At 41.2% G+C, this 24,432-nt stretch overlaps 1 protein-coding gene across 4 annotated transcripts in view; it reads right to left on the bottom strand.

Moving 5' to 3' along the window:
- LOC104094944 (transcription factor IIIB 60 kDa subunit-like) overlaps positions 1 to 24,432 on the bottom strand; it is a 49,846-nt gene that overhangs the window by 14,619 nt on the left and 10,795 nt on the right. For 2 of the 4 annotated variants that reach the window (XM_070188243.1, XM_070188242.1), the window contains exons 5-11: positions 18,319 to 18,404; positions 18,169 to 18,245; positions 11,463 to 11,519; positions 10,601 to 10,713; positions 2,593 to 2,672; positions 2,390 to 2,476; positions 1,383 to 1,463 (exon numbers count right to left, since the gene is read on the bottom strand). In XM_070188243.1, the coding sequence (XP_070044344.1) occupies positions 1,383 to 1,463; positions 2,390 to 2,476; positions 2,593 to 2,672; positions 10,601 to 10,713; positions 11,463 to 11,519; positions 18,169 to 18,245; positions 18,319 to 18,404 (581 nt within the window). The remainder of the gene's footprint in view (positions 1 to 1,382; positions 1,464 to 2,389; positions 2,477 to 2,592; positions 2,673 to 10,600; positions 10,714 to 11,462; positions 11,520 to 18,168; positions 18,246 to 18,318; positions 18,405 to 24,432) is intronic. The other 2 variants (XM_070188244.1, XM_070188245.1) reach the window with 2 other exon arrangements.

Below are 24,432 nucleotides of genomic sequence, written 5' to 3' on the forward strand. Positions count from 1 at the left end.
CGCTCACTCAATGGCATCAGCACGCATCTCCCTGTACTTGATGTGTATGCACTACACAAGTTTTACGATAATAAATTATGTTACACACCTTGTCCATGCCAACTTTAAGATATGAACTCCAAACCCCGTTATGCTTGCTCTCCCTAAAGATGCCTGCCTTTCTTCCTTGTGTTTTCAGTGTTCACAAGATATCCAACTCAAACAGTGGCGGACCCAGGATTTTATGCAAGCGGGTTCAGATAGAGACTAAACCCTCGGCTGCATCTGACAGTAGAAGCACTACCAGGCTTAACAAATATAGTTTACCTTTTCCTCTTTGTTTCGGATCATAACAAAACCTCCAAAAAAGGTTTTGCTCGCTACTCTTCTTTTTTCCGTATTTTGAGGCCGCCTTTTAAAAACATATAAAGATAAATTTTAACAACTTTTTATCTACTTTCTTAGATTTAACAATTTATTAAATTTTTAATAATTTTATTTAACAAACATCAATATTGATACCAAAATACTAAATTCTACTTATTTGTTTAAATTTTACAAATTCAGAATTATTTTATTTTTACAAGCTAATTATTGCAAACAATAACAAATAGAAGAGAACTATAAACTAAACTGGATTAATAACTTCTTTAATATAAGAATTTTGGAACTATGAAAATATGTTAAATTTAAACAAATAAAAAATAAGTGTTATGTAAACCACGAGAAAGAGGCAAGCAGAATACTTTAAAAGAATTCTAAACAAGTGTGAAATTGAGATAGAAGAATACTCTAACAGAAAGAGAAAAAAAATTAATACATATATATTTAAGTAAATGGTATAATATCTTAGACATTGGGTCTTTAAAAGATTAATCTCAATAGTTTTATTCTTAAATAAATCTTCCAAAGATTAAAATGGTAAAGTTGGGTGGTGGGTCTTTTAAATCTACCAATTTTTGGAAAAACCAAAATATATGTGGAAAGAAAGAACTGAGATTCGAACCCTGGAACATTCCACTCTTGTTGACCCCGCTTGAACCACTGCACAGTGCTTCAACTTTTGTCAAGAGGGTTCAACGTTTATTATTTAACTCCATTTGGTGCTTGAAAAAATAATTTACATATAAAAATAGTCTAATCTTTTTACGAAGCAGGTTCAACTGAACCCGCTCGAACCAATGTGGGTCCGCCCCTGAACTCAAACATAACGCAAAGTTTGAGCATGACAGAAGCACCTCACTATATTACATTGCCTTTTAAGACTCTAATTTAATAGCAAGGTCCCTCCCAAAAAATTAAAAGGGCCTGCAGACATGCTTTAGTACATGCACATGAAGCTTTTCAATCAGAGAATATTAAAGTATCAGAAGTCTCATCCTACCAGCTTTGATGGTACATACCGTTAAGATCCCAGATTCTGTGTTTTCAAATTCAATCAAACGCTTGGTCAATGTTGCTTCACAAACGTGCACAACTTTGATCTGTTGACCAAAAGAATATAGAAAATGGGAAAAAAGAAATATCATGTTCCTTATGCTATGTCACCATAAACAATAAATGTGGGAGTCGCGCCACTGTTTGTGCTACATAGGCTTGAACATGAAACAGTGTTATCAAAGGCGAAAAGCGCAAAAAAGCTCTAAGGTCTATTGGGGCTTTAAGCGCAAAGCGGAAATAAAGCGTGGGCTTTAATGAAAAAAGGCGCAACTGGAGAAAAAGTAAAAATATGTATATGTAATCCAAGACCAATAATTATAAGCATAAATAACAAATATATGGACAAAGAAATTGAAAAAGAATTACGACAAAGTAAAATATCAATTGCTTAGTGTCGCCTTTTCAGGATCACACTCATTGGCAAGAAAAAGTATGCCTTAGAACCTTGATGCGTCACTGAAGCGCTCGCAAAGCGAGGCGAAGCGCTCAACATGTTTTGAGCCTCGCTTTAGGGCTTAAGCGCGCTTTAAGCGCGCCTTTGACAACACTGACATGAAATAAGTCAAGAAAGTAGATAACGAATAGTTGTCAAGTCGAATGACAAGAAAAAATCCAAATTTTGTGACTAAGAACAAGTAGTCCTTGAAAACTAGCTAAAATGAGCAAGAGTTTCACAAAGCAGAATAAATTTTTTTATGAAGTAAGATATTTTCATTAAAAGGCATCAAGCAGATGCAAAGCCTTACAAATGAGAGTTTAGGTCAGTGCAGATACAAAAAAGACTAGGAAATCGTACTTTCACACACACAATTTACTTTCAGATACACATAGGTTGTAGGCAGACTAAAACTTACAACATGAAGCCTGTCTATACAGAAATCTGAATTCTGACCATCAATATAAAGGATGTCTAGAAAAAAAATATGAATTCTGACCATCAATATAAAGGAAATCTAGAAAGACCACTTACAATTTCTGGTTTAGAACAACTCAGTCCATGTGAAAGAGCAGCAATGTAAAGTGCAGCTCCACATACCCCACTAGGCTTTCTCCCTGTCTATAGACAATTTATGGATTAGTGCAAAACTTTAAGTGATTTTTATGTAGTTCCTTAGAATTACTCTAGTAACTTTCACACACACAAATTATACGCAAAGAAAAATCATGTATAACCTGCATCCAATCACGCTTCATGCTGGCCACTATGTGAAGTGCAGTTCTAGAAATATTTGGCTTCCTTCCCCCAAATAAACCTACATTATAAATTGATAGTCTTCACTGGTGGACTCCAACAAGCTAAAAGCAATCTTATATTGACTGAAAAAGGATTAACAGAAATACAGACAGGAAAGGAAAAAGTAGACCTAAAGGCAACAAAGTAAGTAAGGAGTAATTGCAAAGGTACCCCACAGGTACAACAAATAAGTTTCTAGATGGAACAGGAAAGGAAAAAAAAGAGTTCTTTTGCACATACCGATAAAATAAAGAGCTGTGCATTACTGTGCAGGAAAATTTAGTTAACATGTACTTTATATATGAAAATAAGATACCAGATCAGAAGAACATGAGAGGGATGAAATGAGATCAGGCTCATCATTATTTCTGATATACTGCTACATCTCATGCCCCCCCCCTCCCCCCCACATTTTTTCTTTTAAAAAGTATGATAGTTTATAGATGCAAAAATAGCACTAAGATGGTGCTGACAATTATAAACCGACTACCTTCAACTCATATGTTAAACTTGTAACTGATACATCTAAGTGTGAAACAACTTATCATAAAGAATCTACGGATGTGTCTACATCATTTACATATTCTAACATTCAATCGTAGGCTAGCAAGAATATATGATTATCCTCAAAAGTCTAAAAAGAAGATTCCGCCTTGCCCTAAAAGATCTTTGCTTTTTTCCGCGAAACCTATCAATTCAAGCTGAACGATTTCCATATTATTTTTGATAAGGTAAATTGTATTAATCAAAAGGGAGAAAAAACTCCCGCATACAAGAAGTATACAAAAAGTAGAGAATTTACATTAGAACATGATTCCCTACAAATGACGCCCAATCTTCTACACTAGTAGGGGCTACATGTGTGCACCAAAAAGCGATCAGAGATAAAAGACTATTCTTAAGATGTGAAAACGAAGACTCAATCCCCTCAAAAACTCTCCTATTTCTCTCTCCCTAGACTAACCACATGAGAGCTAACGGGGCGAACTTCCACGCTTTTTGCTTGCTTCTTCTACGGAAACCGGCCCAGCTATATAGCATTTCCTTTACAGTGTTTGGCATCACCCATTGAACACAAAAAAGATTCAGGATTTTCCTCCATAGACCCCAGGACACAGGGCAATGCAGCATAAGATGATCAACTTCTTCCCCTGAGCTTTTACACATGTAGCACCAACTAACATGTGTAATTCCTCTCTTTCGCAGATTTTCAGATGTCAAGATCACTCCCTTCGCTGCTAGCCACGCGAAGAAACACACTTTCGTGGGCGCCTTAGGAATCCAGATCGATGAGTATGGGAAAGTAGCCTCCTGTCTCACCAACATACTCTGGTAGAAGGACTTTACGGTGAACAAGCCATCATCACGCAACCCCCATCTCCAAGAGTCATAAGATGGATGGGGCATATCTTGCCCGTATAGCAGTGCCAATAAGTTTTGGAGCTCCGCAATCTCCCAATCTTGCATGTTCCTTCTAAAAGAGAGGTCCCATACTATCCTCCCTTCATGCTCCTTGCGTATTTGTTGGACCATCAATTCCTTCTGGTTTGAAGCTCTGTAGACGTGTGGGAAAGAGACCCTCAGAGTAGCCTCTCCACACCACTTGTGATTCCAAAAGCTGATTCTCCTTCCATCTCCCACCTTGTAAGTGATGCTGCCATAGAAGGCTTCCCAGTTCTTCATGATGTTCCTCCACATGCCACACCCGAACGGTGTTGTGATTGCCTTGGTCCTCCAACCCCCTCCCGTGGAATCATACTTTTCTGCTATGACCTCCCTCCATAGAGCATGCTCTTCTACCCCGAATCTCCACAGCCACTTCCCCAGCAAAGCTCTGTTGAATACCCTGAGATCTTTTACTCCAAGTCCACCCCACTTCTTTGGGGAAGTGACTGTCTGCCAATTCACTAGATGAAACTTTCTAGTTCCATCTGCCGCATCCCAGAGAAAATTCCTTTGAAGTCGCTCCAGTTTTTCTGTGATGCTCACAGGTGCTTGCAACAGGGATAAGTAATAGGTAGGGATACTTGACAAAGTGCTTTTAATAAGCACTTCCTTACCCCCTTTTGACAAATACCGTTTCTGCCAGCCTGCTAATCGTTTTTCAACCCTTTCAATGACTGGGTTCCAAACAGTAGTATCCATTTTCAAAGCACCCAACGGTAGACCCAGGTTAGTAGTGGGGAGAGAGCCCATCTTGCATCCGAGAACATGCAACAAAGCATCAATGTTAGTAACCTCACCCACCGGGAAAATCTCACACTTGCCGAGGTTGATTTTGAGTCCTGATATTATCTGAAACCACTGCAGTACTTGCTTCAGGCAGGTCAACTGATCCATATCGACGTCACAGAAAACTAGGGTGTCATCCGCAAAAAGCAAATGAGAGACCCTTCGGGCACTGAGCACCCCGATCGGAGCTGAGAAACCTCTCAAGTAGCCTCCACTCGCCGGACGATCCATCATTTTACTCAGAGCATCCATCACTAAAATGAATAGCATGGGGGATAGGGGGTCACCTTGCCTGAGCCCCCTGGAGCTGCCAAAGAAACCACACGGGCTACCATTAACCAGGACAGAGAATCTGACTGTTGAAATGCAAAACTTGATCCATCCCCTCCATCTTTCCCCAAACCCCATCCGTTTCATAATGAAGTTCAGGAACTCCCAATTGACATGATCGAAAGCCTTCTCAAGGTCCAACTTGCACAGTAATCCGGATTCTCTATTTTTCCTTCTGGAGTCTACAAGTTCGTTTGCCACAAGAGCAGCATCCAGGATCTGCCTACCTTCCACAAACGCATTCTGGGAGGACGAAACGGAAACGTCAAGAACCTTCTTTAGTCTGTTGGAAAGCACTTTAGAAATAATCTTGTAAATGCTCCCCACTAGACTGATGGGCCTATAGTCTCTGATACAAGATGCGCCTTCTTTCTTAGGCACAATGGTAATAAAAGAAGCATTGATGCTTCTCTCGAAAGCACCATTCAAGTGGAAGTATTCAATGGTTTCCATCAACTCCCCCTTAACAGTGTCCCAACAGAGCTGGAAGAAAGCCAAGGAGAAACCATCAGGCCCAGGGGCCTTATCACCAGCACAACTCGATACAGCATCGTGCACCTCCTCCTCCTCGAAAGCTCTTTCTAGCCACTCATTGTCTCCCTCCCCTATGTGGTTGAACTCTATTCCCCCCAAAGTAGGCCTCCAGGTAACTTCCTCTTTGTATAAGTTCTCATAAAACCCCACTATCGCCCCTTTTACCTCTTCCTCTCCCTCAATCCTTACCCCATCTACAACTAAGGACTCTATGAAGTTTCTCCTTCGATTTGCAATCGCAACCCTGTGGAAAAACTTAGTATTCGAATCCCCCTCCTTTAACCAGAGCGCCCTTGATTTTTGTCGCCAACTAGTCTCCTGAGCTATTGCTAGCTCGACTATTTCACTTTTAACCTCCCCCAATCGCACTTTTTCAGTTTCATCTAGCTCCCTCGCCCCTTCCCCTCTCTCTAATTCCCCCAATTCATGCATAAGCTCCCTCATTTTGACCTCCACCCTCCCGAAGACCTCCTTGTTCCACCTAATAATATCTCCCTTGAGCAATTTGAGTTTCTTCGACAGACGGAATGAGGGTGACCCTGATACCCCGTAGTTGGTCCACCATTCTTTCACTTTGTCGCAAAATCCTGGCACTTTCAACCACATGTTCTCGAACCGGAAGGGAGCACGGACCCCCTCCCTCTGCATCCATCTAGCAAGATAGGCAAGTGATCCGAAGTCAGCCTAGGTAAAGGGATCTGCAACACATTCGGCACCAGCTCATCCCAGGAGGACGATATCAGAAATCTATCGAGTCTGGACCTTGAGTTTGAATCCTCCGCCCTCGCCCAAGTAAACCTTTCCCCTGACAGAGGAAGATCAATGAGAAAGTGATCATTGATGAAGTCAGAAAACTCCTCCATGGCCCTCGAAATCACATTGCACCCTAATCTCTCCTCCGGGAATCTAATTGTGTTAAAGTCTCCACCTATAACCCATGGAATGTCCCATTCCCCCATAATGTTAGCAAGTTCCTCCCAGAAAGACACTTTGGACCCTTCCCCTACCGGCCCATACACTCCCCCAAATCCCCACTCCATTCCACTCACTTTATCTTTGACGAGAGCTGCCAAAGAGAAAGCTCCCTTCCTAATCTCCTTTACCTCCAAACTTCTATCATCCCACATAAGTAGAATACCCCCGGCACTTCCCGCTGCAGGGACCCAGTCATATTTCACCTAACTACCTCCCCAGAGACTTCTCACGATCGCATCCGACAAAACTTCCATTTTGGTCTCCTGAAAACAAACTAGGTTGGCACCCCACTCCCTAACTCCCACTTTGATGATGGCCCTTTTGTTCGGGTCATTCATCCCCCTGACATTCCATGAAAGGATCTTAACTTCCATAAGCAACAATAGCCCCCATTTCCCCACCCCCCTAGACGAGGTCCCTTTCTCCGTGTCACCCACTCGACCCCTTCTCTGATACACCACTACATCACCTGTTTTATTTTGATTAACACATTTACCCAACTCCCTCCCCGCGCCTTCGTAACAGGGTTGTTGCTCAAACTCCCTCAACAGTTCCAGCACCCTATCTTCCTTCCCTTCAAAAGAAACACCTAAGAACTTCCCAAAGTTTAATAGTTTATCCTCCATCCATAAGGACATGTCCACTTCTCCGATCCGTGACGAAATTGTACATGCGTCTTCTGTAATTACCTTTTCCTTGCCCCTACCGGAGGAATGCAAGACCATAGCATTGCTAGTAGTAGGAACTCTGGGTGCCGGGTGGATCACGTCGTTTCGTTGAGAGGCACCAACCTCGGGAAATAATGCCTCACTTGGAGGAGATTGTATTGTAGCCTCAGCACATCTAAGCACAGTGGGAGATGAAGGGGCAATGGAGCTGGGTCCATCACAGGCGGGGGGCCGTGGAATAACACCGCCAGCTTTTGCCGGTGCTGCCCCTGGAACAGTGGCTGAAGAGGAGCACAAGCCCCTAGTGTTTGGTACAACACTGTTTGAGGCATCATTGGCAGAAGGAGGAGTGACTGCTCCCATATGATTAGGAGCCTTATCGGACGCCGCTTGATATAATTTGGGCCCCTTTGGATCGATTCTAATAGAATTGGGATAAGTTGCTGGGCCCATGTGTAGAGGCCCAGACATATGCTCGCTGAAATCTTGCCTGACCCTATGATAGTTAAAAGAGGACCGACTCATTCTACCTTTCCAGCCCGCATCACTAACCCATTCACGTTTTGCCCTCCTGTTAGGATTTTGTCTTCTTCTCCCAAGTTCAAACCTCCCATCACTTCTCGATCTACCGTCTGATTCCAGCTTAGTCCGCTGGTCCGGTGAGCCATTCCCTCCTCTCAGAAACTGGTTTCCCCTTTCCTCCCTTCTATTTGACCTTTCCCTTTCTTCCGCCAAAATCGCAGGCATAAAGACCGGGCGAAATTCAGGGCTCAACCAAACCCTGTAGCTCAAGTAGCCATCTTCCACAACAGTGGAGACAGGGATTCGGCCCCCTTTCCTCACCACAATCCTTACTCGCGAGAGATCGTGCAAGCTGCAAGTGACATCAATGAAACCCCCACAGATTTCCCCAACCTTCTTGAATAGGTCAAGACACCAGAGATGCACCGGGAGACCCACCATGTTGACCACCAATGTTTCGGCAGGGAAACGAGGGTCGAGACACCCATCGTGCTCCACCCATCTGTCTAACTTTAAGAAATTCCCATCAAACCACCTGTTTCCTCTTACGAGAATTTCTGAAGCTTGAGACTCGGTGACAAATCGAAAGAGATATTGCGTGTCACCCAGTTTCGATATTTTCAGCCCGTCCTTTACGTTCCATGCCTCTGCTGCCCAGTTCCTAACAGCTTCTGGGAACCAACCCATTTGGAGAAAGAGCCAATCAAACAAGAGTCCAAGAAACCTTTGCGCCTGAAAGTGTGCTCCTCGGACAGCGAGAAGTGCGGCTCCTGCCCTACGTCAAGCTTTCGCTGGCATCTTCCCCCAAGTTCGAGGGCTGGCCAAGATGCAGCTTTGCTAAAAGACATGTTTTCTAATTTTCTAAATTCTAGGGAGAAGTAGGAGCTTCTCTCTGTAGAGTCCATCATAGCTAAACCAAGAGCCTCGCAAGGTGACTGATTGAAGAAGGGAAAGTGAGAGGGAGTGAAATCTGGCCGGAAAAAGACACCTCTGTCGCCGGAAAATAAGCAAAAGTGGTCGGAAGTTGGAGGTTGATGGATGGGTGAGGTCGGAATAGCCCCTCGAAGAGGCTGTCCGAAGGAAAAAAGTCGGGATCTTGCCTGAAAAGGCGTCACGCGCCGGCGCGTGGGCTAGGGGTCGTCGGAGATGTGTCGCGCGTGACGGCGCGTGGGGTGTCAGATCCCGGCGATTCTTTCTGGGGTAGAGTCACGGAAGGGTTGGCTATCGGATGGTGGTGGTGGAATCCTAGGATTCATGGTTCATGGTGGTGGTGAAGGGGTGGGTTAGTATGTCTGTGTGCTACAGTGCTTTCGGAGCTACAGTACCACTTAGAGACTGGTGTTCTCCAATCTTTTATCACACATACAGAGACACCTTATGCACTGTATTTCCATATTATTTTGATGTCTTTGCTCAGCCCATTCCTTGATCAGCAGTTGAGAATATCCCTTGTAATCTTTGTCATAGTCCGCATTACTCCAAACAATGTTCAAAAACCTAGTCCAGAGCTAGAGGCTACAGAGCAGTGTAAGAACAAGTGACTGCTCGCTCCTTTCTCTCTTTCACAAATGGTATAAACTTGTTTTTGCTGGTTAGTTTGTGTTGAACAAGCTACCGAAGCTGCAAACAAGGTAAAACAAGCAACCTTGTATCACACTCTAGCTCTCCAGATTAAACTCCACTATGTGTAGTTTTGTTGACCACCTATAAAAGACAGAGAAATGTAGCAGGACATCACAGTAAACTGTTGTTTACTCTGAGATGTCCACCTTAATGGATCTGGAACAGAGGATTTTGAGCAGCTTTCAGATTATTTAACTGCAGCATTCTTTTCAACTTACAATAATTTTTAAACAGCAATTTTAGGATTCGCCCGGGGTTCACTCTAGAGCAAGGCGATTAAGAAGTCTTCTTATCTCTTTAACTCCTCTACACTTTAAAAGTCTTCTTATCTATTTCAATTATTAAGTTTTAGAATACAGAACTCGAACTCTAAGCACTAGTATCACATCCTATGATTGAGAGCATCGTGCGGATGAGTTTTATTTGAACATTTCTTCAAGAAAAAGATAGTCAAATTTCCTGTCTTCACTTTGCTATAGCTTTTCATGCATTAGTTCTCTATTTCTCACAATCTTATGTTTTTATTTTCTTCCGTTTGGAAATAATGTTTGTCCTTCTAGTGTCAACGAGTAATGACATCCATTGTTCTACCAAGAGTTGGTTCACGATTTATTTCACTTGTTGGGATATGGGAAGCACATAATGCTGAAGTTCTACAATATATGCAAGTTGTATGCTATATTGTTGGCTCAAAATAAGGGGGAAAAAGATGCAACCAGGTACCAACTAATAAGCATCTGCAATTAAATAACTTGCCAGAGCAACGGGCAGAAAAATCGCGCTTGCAGAATAAAATCCTTATGAATCAAGACCTTTAAACTTCTCACAATTAACGTCCAAAATGTAATTAAGAGAGCTAAGTGGAACTTTAAAAAAATAAAATCCTTATGAATCAATACCTTTAAACTTCTCGCAATTAAAGTCTAAAATGTAATTAAGAGAGCAAAGTGAAAATGAAAAAATATATAAACCTTTGCCACGGCGTTGGTACCTGGGGCAAGGTGGTCAAGAAAGAAGCTAAGATTAAAATTAACCAGCAAACCAGATCTAGATAAATACTTACGATCAGTGAATCGATGAATGAAAAGGCTAGGATCCACAGGTTTTTGAACAAACGGGCGATTTTCAAAGCTTAGAAATTTGCAAAGCTGTAAGAAAACAGCACCTAAAATATACCTGTATTTCAAAAGAGAAAAAAGGTTGAACAGGCTTCAATTACCATAATAAAGATAGTGATTAGGTAAATGTTTTCCCAAACTGTCCAACTTTAGGTATAACCCTTCATGTATGACAAAAATACAATAAGACCTGCCTAGACTAGGATATTGTTCTAGAGTTGTAAGGAGGCTATGCACTTAGAAACCTCCAGAATCTGCAAATCAAGATTAACAATTTGTGAAGTCAATAATGTGCAACGGGTCACCTAGATTTTTCTGATAGGAAAATGGAACTTGTTGAGGTTAGAGAGAAGAGGTACTGCAGTAAAGAAAAAACTGTGCTCAAATACAAAAGCCATAATATACTAAATAAGCATATTACCCAGTAACTTCCTCAAAAGTCATCTTTTCTTCTGTCCTAAATTTCCTTCCCACACAAAATAAGATATTATAACTCCTTTTTCTCAAATCCAACATTGAATACTACTTCACATAAGGCTGCTTTCATTTCTAGCTAAACATGAAGCAAGATTCATCTAATTTACTCTAATCACACAAGTTTCACACATAAGATCTGGTTGACAATATAACTACAAGAAAGATCTAAGGGGTAAAGAGAATATCATCATACTGAACAGGATGATAAGAACTCCTGACCTAAAGGGCAATCATTAAGTTCTTGCTCGAGATTATTGATCCAAAGTGTTTATCAAAAGAAGAATGAAAGAGAAAGACTACTAAAACTTTTGTAGAAGTAAGCTCACGTACACATTTATCCTCAAGTACTCAGAAAAGTCAATGAGTAGGAATGGCTTGTTGCTTTCCCTGCAAGAAAAATAAACATAAAGATACCCCAATTTGTCACTAGTCTAGCTCGGACTAACAAAAATTACAATAAAAGCTTGAATCAAAATGACATCTGTCCTAATTACTCTTTCAATGTATGTACTAATGACAAAACTTTTGCTTTGTTATCCCAGTGTGCTGCATAATATAGTTAGTAGTTTCATCCACAATTAACCAGGTCAAGATTTATAATGTATTAGTTTATCCCTGTTAAATATGGCAAAACCATATACTACATAAATATGGAAAGATTCTCAAATCCCCTTAAATAGGATATTAGAAAATTTTGTAGGTTGTAGTTAGACCGACTATGTTGTATAGAGCAGTGTGTTGGCCGATCAAGAACTCTCATACCCAGAAGCTAAAAGTAGCGAGATGAGGATGTTGAGGTGGATGTGTGGGCATACCCGGTTGGATAAGATTAGGAATGAAGTTATTCGGGAAAAGGTGGGAGTGGCCCCCGTGGAGGATAAGATGCGGGAGGCGAGGTTGAGATGGTTCGAGCATGTTAAGAGGAGAAGTATAGAAGCCCCAGTTAGAAGGTGTGAGCGGTTAGCCGCAGTGGGCAGCAGGAGGGGTAGAGGTAGGCCTAAGAAGTCTTGGGGAGAGGTTATTAAACGGGACATGGCGCAACTGGAGTTGACTGAGGACATGGCCCTAGACAGGAGGGTGTAGAGGTCAAATATTAGGGTAGAAGGTTAGTAGGTAGTCGAGCGTTTCTCTTTGTCTTACTCAGTTCGCTAGCATTAGTGTTAGTATGTTATCTTTTATTCATAAATGGCTATTACTACCTAGAGTTTGACTGCATTCTTGGATTCGATCTTATTTCATCTTGTTGGTATTCCTACTTGTTGCAATACCCTCCCCAGACCCCACTCGTGGGAGACTACTGGGTTTGTTGTTGTTGTATTTTCATTCTTATTTGTATTTCTTATAAAGGTTATTCGAACCCCAAACCTTGAGGAAATAATCAAGCAATTTATTCCTGATTTCTCTTCTTCTCTTCTTATTTTTCACATGGTGTCAGAGCTAAGGTTTTCGTCTCATATCTTCTTTCTCTAAATTTTAATTTGTTTCTTAAGTTCTTTGTCCTCTTCTCTGTTTCTTCCCTGTTTCTGCACATCTTTGCTTTTTGCTCTATCCTTTCTTTTTATAAAGGTCAGTTAAAAAGGGTGATAACAATAAACCTGAAAATCAGATGGTTGCAAACTAAAAAATTTCTTTTATGCCATCACCTACGATTACCACAGAAAGTTAGATCGTAGTGGCAAATATACTTCTTGGGCTGCTTCCGTAGAATTTTGGTTTGTAGGTCAAGGATGTGAAACTATAGTGAGTAAAGGTGTTTGTTAGTTTACATCATGTATATAGTGTAGTATTGTCCCACATTGGTAGAAGAGTAGTATGTCCTTGTATAGTCTAGCTATAAATAAGGACCTCTTGTATTGTATTGTTTATTCAATATCAATAACATATTTTCTCCCGTGCCTTCTCACATGGTATCAGAGCAATTGTGAGAGACTAATCGTTGTGTATAAATTCCAACGATTCCGGGAAAGAGAAATCGTTGTGCATAAATTCCAGCGATTCCGGGAAAGAGAAATCAGTACTTTTTTAAGGCTGTTTTCTATCTGCTTCATTTTTGTCAGTGTTGTGCAAAATCCAACACTAACACAAGAGTCGTCAATGTCCGGCGACCAAACCCCAGTGAAAAACTCCGGCAGCAGCCTCCTCACGCGCCACCAGAAGCTCACGCGCCGGCGCGTACAACCACTTCCGACCATTTTTTGAAAATCTTCCTTCAGAACAGTTGGGTCGCCTGGTAATTCCGATCCTACCCCTATAGTTTTTCAATTCATTCTGACAACTTTGAGTTTTTTCCGGCAGCTACAGTACTATTCTGACAGCTACAGTAGATTCCGACAGCTACAGTTTCAGAATTCTGTTTCTGTGTTTCCGTACACTGTTTCAGTGGATTACAGTTGATTCTTTCTCCTATTTGGTAATAATTTGCAACAATGTCTTTGGGATTTGATGCTTTTGGGTCTAGAAACATGAGTTCTGGAAGCTCTAGTGCTATTATTACCTCGGAACCTTTAATGGGAGGTTCAAACTACTTAGCTTGGGCTTCATCTGTCGAGTTATGGTGTAGAGGTCAAGGTGTTCAAGATCATCTAATCAAACAGTCTAGCGATGGAGATGAAAAGGCAATAGCACTTTGGGCAAAAATCGATGCTCAGTTATGTAGCATCTTGTGGCGATCTATTGATTCCAAGTTGATGCCCTTGTTTCGTCCATTCCAGACATGTTATTTGGTTTGGGCAAAGGCACGCACCTTATACACTAATGACATATCTCGCTTCTATGATGTGATATCACGGATGACAAACTTAAAGAAGCAGGAATTGGATATGTCTACTTACTTGGGTCAAGTACAGGCAGTCATGGAGGAATTTGAGAAGTTGATGCCAGTTTCTGCTAGTGTGGAAAAACAACAAGAGCAGCGACAGAAGATGTTTCTCGTTCTTACCCTCGCTGGACTTCCTAATGATCTTGATTCAGTACGCGACCAGATTTTGGCTAGTCTGTCTGTCCCGACAGTTGATCAGACAGTTGATGAATTATTCTCTTGATTACTCTGCCTTGCTGCAGCACCAAGTCCACTAGTGATCTCATCACAGATACTTGATTCCTCTATTCTTGCATCCCAGACAATGGATATTCGGGCATCTCAAACTATGGAGCATAGACGAGGAGGAGGCTGTTTTGGAAGATCTAGACCCAAGTGTTCTTATTATCACAAACTTGGACACACTCGTGAAATATGTTATTCCTTACATGATCGTCCACCCAAAAATGCTTACATTGCTCAGACCGAGACTCCAAGTAACCAAGGATTTTCTTTATCTAAAGAAGAATATAATGAGCTCCTTCAGTATCGAGCAAGTAAGCAGACATCTCCACAAGTAGCCTCAGTTGCTCAGACTGATACTTCTGTTACTGGTAATTCTTTTGCTTGTGTTTCCCAGTCTAGCACTCTTGGCCCATGGGTCATGGACTCTGGCGCTTCTGATCACATCTCTGGTAATATATCACTTTTGTCAAATATTGTATATTCACAGTCTCTTCCCACTGTTACTTTAGCCAAAGGATGTCAAACTAAGGCAAAAGGAGTTGGGCAAGCTAATCCCTTGTCTTCTATCACCCTAGATTCCGTTCTTTATGTCCCTGGTTGTCCTTTTAGTCTTGCATCTGTTAGTCGTTTGACTCGTGCCCTCCATTGTGGTATATATTTTATTGACGATTCTTTTATTATGCAGGACCGCAGTACGGGACAGACAATTGGCACATGACGTGAATCAGAAGGCCTTTACTACCTTAACTCACTCAGTCCTTCCACAACATGTCTAGTTACAGATCCTCCAAATCTAATCCACACACGTTTAGGACATCCGAGTTTATCCAAACTTCAGAAGATGGTGCCTAGTTTATCTAGTTTGTCTACATTAGATTGTGAGTCGTGTCAACTTGGGAAACATACCCGAGCCTCCTTTTCGCGTAGTGTTGAGAGTCATGCAGAGTCTGTCTTCTGCTTAGTTCATTCTGATATATGGGGTCCTAGTAGAGCCGGTTCATCTTTGGGATTTCGGTATTTTGTCAGTTTTATTGATGATTATTCAAGATATACTTGGCTTTTCTTAATGAAAGATCGTTATGAGTTATTTTCTATATTCCAGAGTTTCTGTGCTGAAATCAAAAACCAATTTGGTGTTTCTATTCGCATTTTTCGCAGTAATAATGCCTTAGAATATTTATCTTCTCAATTTCAGCAGTTTATGACTTCTCAAGTAATTATTCATCAGACATCTTGTCCTTATGCCCCTCAGCAAAATGAGGTTGCTGAGAGAAAGAATAGGCACCTTATTGAGACTGCTCGCACACTTCTAATTGAATCTTGTGTTCTGTTGCGTTTTTGGGGCGATGCAGTTCTCACAGCTTGTTATTTGATTAATCGGATGCCTTCATCTCCCATCAAGAATCAGATTCCGCATTCAGTATTGTTTCCCCAGTCACCCTTATACTCTCTTCCACTTCGTGTTTTTGGGAGCACGTGTTTTGTTCATAACTTAGCCCCTGGGAAAGATAAGTTAGCTCCCCGTGCTCTCAAGTGTGTCTTCCTTGGTTATTCTCGTGTTCGGAAGGGATATCGTTGTTATTCTCCAGATCTTCGTAGGTACCTTATGTCAGCTGACGTCACATTATTTGAGTCTAAACCTTTCTTTACCTCTGCTGACCACCATGATATATCTGAGGTCTTACCTATACCGACCTTTGAGGAGTTTACTATAGCTCCTCCTCCACCTTCGACCACAGAGGTTTCATCCATACCAACCGTTGAGGAGTCTAATGTTGTTCCCCCTAGTTCCCCAGCCACAGGAACACCACTCTTGACTTATCATCGTCGTTTGCGTCTTCCATCAGGCCCAACTGGTTCTCGTCCTGCACCTGACCCTGCTCCTGCTGCGGACCCTGCTCCTAGTACACCGATTGCACTTCGGAAAGGTATACGGACCACACTTAACCCTAATCCTCATTATGTCGGTTTGAGCTATCATCGTCTGTCATCTCCCCATTATGCTTTTATATCTTCTTTGTCCTCGGTTTCCATCCCTAAGTCTACAGGTGAAGCGTTGTCTCATCCAGGATGGCGACATGCTATGAGTGACGAGATGTCTGCTTTACATACAAGTGGTACTTGGGAGCTTGTTCCTCTTACCTCAGGTAAATATACTGTTGGTTGTCGTTGGGTTTATGCAGTCAAAGTTGGTCCCGATGGACATAAACTTAAGGCCCGTCTTGTTGCCAAAGGATATACTCAGATATTTGGGCTCGATTACAGTGATACCTTCTCTCCCGTGGCTAAAGTGGCTTCAGTCCGCCTTTTTCTATCCATGACTGCGGTTCGTCATTGGCCCTTCTATCAGCTGGACATTAAAAATGCCTTTCTTCAGGGTGATCTTTAGGATGAGGTTTATATGGAGCAACCACCTGGTTTTGTTGCTCAGGGGAGTCTCGTGGCCTTGTATGTCGCTTGCGTCGGTCACTTTATGGTCTAAAGCAGTCTCCTCGAGCCTGGTTTGGTAAGTTCAGCACGGTTATCTAGGAGTTTGGCATGATTCGTAGTGAAGCTGATCACTCTGTATTTTATCGGCACTCTGCTTCAAGTCTCTGTATTTATCTGGTAGTGTATGTTGATGATATTGTTATTACTGGCAATGATCAGGATGGTATTACCAATCTGAAGCAACATCTCTTCCAGCACTTCCATACTAAGGATCTAGGCAGATTGAAGTACTTTCTAGGTATTGAGGTTGCAGTCTAGCTCAGGTATTGTTATTTCTCAAAGAAAATATGCTTTAGACATTCTTGAGAAGACGGGGATGATAGGTTGCAGACCTGTTGACACTCCGATGGATCCGAATTCTAAACTTATGCCAGGACAGGGGGAGCCGCTTAGCGATCCTGCAAGCTATAGGCGGCTGGTTGGAAAATGAAATTATCTCACAATGACTAGACCCGACATTTCTTATCATGTGAGTGTTGTAAGTCAGTTTATGAATTCTCCATGTGATAGTCATTGGGATGCAGTTGTCCGCATTATTCGATATATAAAATCGGCTCCAGGCAAAGGGTTACTCTTTGAGGATCGAGGTCATGAGAAGATCATTGGATACTCAGATGCTGATTGGGCAGGATCACCTTCTGATAGACGTTCTACGTCTGGATATTGTGTTTTAGTAGGAGGAAATTTGGTGTCCTGGAAGAGCAAGAAACAGAATGTAGTTGCTCGGTCTAGTGCAGAAGCAGAATATCGAGCAATGGCTATGGCAACATGTGAGCTAATCTGGACCAAACAATTGCTCAAGGAGTTGAAATTTGGTGAAATCAGTCGGATAGAACTTGTGTGCGATAATCAAGCTGCCCTTCATATTGCATCAAATCCGGTGTTCCATGAGAGAACTAAACACATTGAGATTGATTGTCACTTCGTCAGAGAAAAGATACTTTCAGGAGAGATTGCTACAAAGTTTGTGAGGCCAAATGATCAACTTGCAGATATTTTCACCAAGTTTCTCACTGGTCCTCGTATTGGTTATATATGCAACAAGCCCGGTACATATGATTTGTATGCACCTGCTTGAGGGGGAGTGTTAGTTTACAGCATGTATATAGTGTAGTATTGTCCCACATTGGTAGTAGATTAGTATGTCCTTGTATAGTCTAGCTATAAATAAGGACCTCGTGTATTGTATTGTTTATTCAATATCAATAACATATTTTCTCTCGTGCCTTCTCACAGTGTTAAAATGGGATAGGGTAGACCTAAAGGCACATGGAAGGAAGTTGTGTCGAGAAACCTGCAAATCCCTGGAACTAATGCAAACTTAGCTAAAGATAGGACGGAATAGAAGTAAAAGATCTATAGAGGTGATATCAACTAGTTGGGAGTACGTTTTAGACTTGTTACAGAACTTCTAATATTATTGTCATCATTATCCCACTTCTTCTTTCCCTTAGGGAACATAAATAGGTTTAAAAGAATATATCATAAAACACAATGTCTCACCTACATATAATGTAAACACAAGCAGCCTCAACTTGCTCTTTCCTACGCCCCCTTGTGAAATTCCTCTCAACTGCTATCTGAAAGTAACATATTCAGCCATAGAATGATATCATGCTAGTAGAGGTGTGCATAAGCCATAAAGAATCATACTGTATAGAGGCTCAAAGCTGGACGAGCTATTGAATCACCACCATCAATTCCTAATGCATAAATCATACTCTCTATACCATTATATGCTGCAGGAAGGGGGAGTAAATAAGTGTATCAGAAACAACTCCATACTTAAAAATTATATTGATATCAAAGAGCGATCTAACATATTCTCAAACCAAATTGGTGCTACATAGGCACATACCTACATAGCTTGTGCACCTCTATGAAATCTTAACAAGATTAACCTATCCAACAAGCTATAATAGCTCCATGAATAACGCAACTCTAACTGCAGTGTTATACTTGGTCCTTCAACAAAACCTCTTCCTTGACAAACATATCAGGATATAGTTGTCACCAACCAACAAGAACAAAAATTATTATTTCATTTGCATCTTCTTTTATTTTTTAATTGGTTACTTTATTTATGTTAAGAAAAATCCTTGTACCTCACTCAACTCCAGAAGCTAGCTCAGGGGTGAGAATTGCAAAAAATCATATAAAGAGACTACAGTGCATTCTCTCATCATCTCTCGCACGCACATGCCTAGTTAACTGGGGAATGGACAACATAACATGGGGCCCATCATTCGATAAACCAAGAAGATAAATGGGTTTGGCTCGGATACGATGTAAGGAAATGGACCTCAAAAATTAGTTCATGAGGTGAGGATTATTCATGACCATATAAGAGACAACAATTCATTCTCTCAACCAATGTGGGAAAATCTAACAATTTACATATTCTATCACTATCATCATTTGGGGATTTTTTTTTTTTTTTTTTGATATGTAAAGATTTTATTTAATTGGTATCAAGATGGTACAAAAGAAAATTACAAGATAGCTGCAACTCTTAATTAGTTCATCCTACATATTGCCCCCTAGTAAGTGCAAAAAATCCAAATACTGATCCATCTTATCTACAGTACTACCATAATACAAGAAGTACAAGTTTTTGAGGCATTTATTTTAACTCTGGGAATCTGCAGCCTCTTTCCTTCAAAGCATGCGTTGTTCCTTTCCAACCATATGGTCCACAGAATGCAATTTGGAATGGTCCTCTATATTTGCTTTAAGCTTCTTTTGACCTTCTGTGATAGCCATATTTCCAACAAGTTGCATATCTTCTGTGGTAACACCAAATATATGCCCATTATGCTCAAGAAAAGTTCCAAGCATTGCCTTGAGAATATACAGTGCAAGAAAAGGTGCTCAACTGTCTCCTCTTCTGAACTACAAAGATAACATCTGCTATTCAAGTAGAAACCTCTTCTCTGCAACTTGTGCTGAGTTAGACAAGCATCCCAAGCTGCTAGCCAACCAAAAAATGCTGTTTTCACTAGTGTTTTAGTTCTCCAGATCATCTTCCAAGGCCAATTCAGATGTTCCCTGACTATTTTCCTGTTTCAACATTTTATAACAGTTATTCACTGTGAATCCTTGCTGTTAAACCAAATTATCTTATCTACTTTGTTCTGATCCAGTGAGCATGAATTCAGTTCCTTCTGAAAGTAACATTCCACCCAGAGACTGAATTAAAGTCTGCAATAAGTACCTTCCTTATTCACAGCACAATTAAATAGCTCTGAGAACCTGCTTCTGAAATTCTCATCTCCACACAAGGTATCCAGCCAGAATTTTATCATGCCACCATTAGTTACCTCCAGTCTAGTATGCAATAGGAATTCATCCAACCCTCCGCTTATCATCTTCCAAATTCCCCCACAACTTTTCAACTGTGAAGGATTTTGTTGCCACCCACTTTGCACCACAGATAGCATCTATCATATTCTGTCACCTATTGTTGTATCTCCATAGCCACTTGAAAAGCAGATTTTTTTTGTGTAAACTCAGGTTGCTCACTCCTAATACACTTTTTTTCTTATCTTCAATAACTATTTGCCACGTGACTATGTGTGTCTTTTTCTTATCTGAATTTCCATCCCACAGAGAGTTCTTATAGAATCTAGTTTCCTTCCAACTGCTTTGGGCGTACTGAATAAGGACATAGTATAAGTAGGTATCCCATCCAAGACACTATTAATTAGTGTCAGCCTGCCCCAAAACATAGGTATTGCTTCTTCCATAGAGTAAGCTTCTTATTGCACCTTTCAATGACTCCATACCAATATTCTTATCTTTCCTTTTCACCCCTAAAGGCAATCCCAAGTAGATAGTAGGGAATTTTTCTACTTTATGATGTTGCTTTTTGCTAGGTTGCCTCCTAGCCCAGTAACTGCTTCAAAGCTCAGAAGAACCGCTCTCAAATAGACAAATACAAGATTTGGACTCTATCAGCTTCACAAAATAAGAAAGAGTCATCAGCATACAAGATATGATTAAAAATCATACTTTCCTGGTCATTCCTACCTATTTTGAGACCCCTAACCCAACCCATAACTTCTGCTTTCCTCAAAATGATGCTCAGAATTTCCATTACCAGGACAAACTAATAAGGTGACAAGGGATCTCCTTGTCTGATACCTTTGTGAGAACTGACAAACCCATGAGGACTACCATTAATTAGAATATTGAATTTCGTTGTTGAAATGCAGAATTTTATCCATTCTGTCCATTTCTCACCAAAACTAATCAGCCTCATTATGTCAATTTTGCCAATTAACATAATCATATGCCTTCTCTAAATCAAGTTTACATGCCACCCTTTGTTTTCTTTCTCCTCGACAAATTGTCTACGCTTTCACTAGCTATCATAGCATCATCAGTGACTTGCCCTCCTTTGACAAAAACATTTTAATTAGGGGAGACCAACTTGCTTATTACTGCCTTGAGTCTTTCTGCCAATAATTTAGAAACAATTTTGTAAACACTTGTTAGTTTACAAATATGTATAGTGTAGTCTTGTCCCACATTGGAAGAGGAGTAATATTTCCTTGTAGTGTAGAGCTATAAATAGGGACCTCTTGTATTGTATTTATCATCCAATATTAATAACATATTTTCTCCCGTGCCTTCTCACATGGTATCAGAGCATTAGTGAGAAAAGATCGTTGTGCGTCATTCCAGCGTTAACCGGGAAGAAAGAACTTAGTCATCGGGCAATTTTTCCGGTGACCCAAGGCTTGTCTAAGTGAAAGTCACTTTTTGTCGGTGTTGTGCTAAAACCAACACCACCACAAGGTAGATCACCCTCCGACTACCAACCCCTGAAATTTTATCCGGCAGAAAAGCCGCCACGCTCCTCCACTTTCCGGCCACTTTCCGGCCATTTGTTCGCGAAACTTCTTCAGGACAGTGTGCTCTCCTCAAAATTCCGAGCCTACCCATCTAATTCAAATCAAATTCCGGCCACTTTTATATTTTTCCGGCGTGAACAGTGACCTTTCCGGCCATTTTTTGAAAATATTTCTTCAGGATAGCTTGCTCGCAAAGGAATTCCGAGTCTATCCATCCTGGTTACGACAATTTCCGACAACTTTGGAATTTTCCGGCGAGCTACAGTATTTCCGGTGTGAACAGTGTTTCCATCCTCTGAGTCTTGAGTCATTGATTCAGGTGCATCAGATCATATTTCTGGTAATAAATCTCTTTTCACTACTATTTCGTATTCTCAATCTCTTCCAAAAGTCACAATGGCCAATGGGTCTCAAACCATGGCAACTGCAATAGGTCAAGCAAGCCCACTTCCTTCCTTACCTTTAGATTCAGTCATTTATGTTCCCAATAGTCCTTTTAATCTCATAGTTGTTAGTCGCTTAGCAAAATCACTTAAATGCGTTGTTTTATTTCTTGATGACTATGTTTTTATACAGGAACGCAGTACGGGGGGATCATTGGTACCGGACGTGAATCAAACGAACTTTATTACCTTATCCTTGCTAAATCACATGGACTCACATCTTGTCTTCCTTCTACAACTTGTCCTGTTACTAATTCACCAGATTTATTACATAAACGGCTGGGACATCCAGTTTGTCAAAACTTCAGAAAATGGTATCTGGTTTATCTCACTTGTCAGCTCTAGAGTGTGAGTCATGTCAGCTCGGTAAGCATACGCGCTCTCATTTCCCTCGGCGTCTTGATAATCGAGCAGTCACCTTTTACTTTAGTCCATTAAGATGTTTGGGGTCCTAGTCGGGTCAGTTCCACCTTGGGATTCCACTACTTTGTCAGTTTCATTGATGATTATTCTAGGTGCACTTGGATATTTTTGATAAAAAATCGATCTGAGCTGTTTTCTATTTTCCAGACCTTCCACGCAGAAATTCAAAATCAATTTGAGGTTTCTATTCGCACATTTCATAGTGATAATGCCCGAGAGTATTTGTCTTCCCCATTTCAGCAGTTTATGAAATCCCATGGGATTATTCATCAAACATCTTGTCCGTACACATCTCAACAAAATGGGGCAGCTGAAAGAAAGAATAGGCATCTTATTGAAACTGCTCGTACCCTACTCATACAATCTCATGATCCGTTGCGTTTTTGGGGGATGCAGTTCTTACATCTTGCTATCTTATTAATCGTATGCCATCTTCAGCTATCCAGAACCAAGTTCCATTCTCTGTCATGTTTCCCCACTTACCTTTGTTCTCTCCTCCACCCCGTATCTTTGGAAGCACTTGTTTTGTCCATAACCTTACTCCAGGAACAGATAAGTTAGCTCCTCGTGCTCTTTAAGTGCGTATTTCTAGGTTTCTCGAGAACACAAAAGGGGTATCGATGCTACTCTCCTGAACTCCAGCGGTACCTTATGTCCGCTGATGTTACCTTCTTTGAAACCCAATCATACTTCACAGGTTCAGGTCATCACTTAGATATTTCTGAGGTACTACCAGTTTCATCTTTTGGAGATTCAATCACTCCAGCTCCACCACCTACAGCTCCAGTTGTAGCTCCACCACCTATAGCTCCAGTTATAGCTCTACCACCTACAGCTCCGGTTGTAGCTCCACCACCTATAGCTCCAGTTCCTCCACATAATCCAGTTCAACCTTTTGCAGCTCCACCACTCTTGACTTATCATCGTCGTCCACATCCAGCATCCGGCCCAGGTGATTCACGCCCCGCATCAGATTCTGCACCTACTGCGGACTTGTCTCCTCTTAGTCAACCAATTGCACTCCGCAAAGGTGTACGATCCACACTTAATCCTAATCCCCACTGTCGGTTTAAGTTATCATCGCATGTCGTCACCTCATTATGCTTTTATATCTTCTTTGTCCACTGTTTCTATCCCTAAGTCTATAGGTGAGGCACTATTTCATCTAGGATGGCGACATGCTATGATTGACGAGATGTCTGATTTACATGCGAGTGGCACTTGGGAGCTTGTTCCTCTTCCTGCAGGTAAGTCTATTGTTGGTTGTCGTTGGGTTTATGCAGTCAAAGTCGGCCCGGATGGCCAGGTTGATCGACTTAAGGCTCGTCTTGTTGCAAAAGGATATACTCAGGTTTTTGGGCTTGATTATAGTGATACTTTCTCTCCCGTGGCTAAAGTAGCATATGTTCGTCTCTTTTTGTCCATGGTTGATGTACGTCATTGGCCTCTTTATCAGTTAGACATTAAGAATGCTTTTCTCCACGGTGATCTTGAGGAAGAAGTTTATATGGAGCAACCACCTGGTTTTGTTGCTCAGGGGGAGTTTAATGGTTGTGTGTGCAGATTGCGCAGGTGACTATATGGTTTGAAACAGTCCCCTCGAGCTTGGTTTGGTAAGTTAAGCACAATTATTCAGGAGTTCGGCATGACTCGTAGTGAGGCTGATCACTCTGTGTTTTATCGGCATTCTGCTCCTAATCTGTGTATTTATCTAGTGGTTTATGTTGATGATATTGTTATTACTGGCAATGATCAGGATGATATTACTAATCTGAAGCAACATCTCTTTCAGCACTTCCAGACTAAGGATTTGGGCAGATTGAAGTATTTTCTAGGTATTGAGGTCGCTCAGTCTAGCTCAGGTATTGTTATTTCACAGCGGAAGTATGCCTTAGACATTCTTGAAGAAACTGGAATGATGGGTTGCAGACCTATTGACTCTCCTATGGATCTGAATGCTAAGCTTCTGCCTGGACAGGGGGAGCCTCTTAAAGACCCTACGAGATATAGGAGGTTGGTTGGCAAATTGAATTACCTCACAGTGA

Source organism: Nicotiana tomentosiformis, chromosome 11 (genome assembly GCF_000390325.3).
Source record: "Nicotiana tomentosiformis chromosome 11, ASM39032v3, whole genome shotgun sequence".
Taxonomy (NCBI): Eukaryota; Viridiplantae; Streptophyta; class Magnoliopsida; order Solanales; family Solanaceae; genus Nicotiana; species Nicotiana tomentosiformis.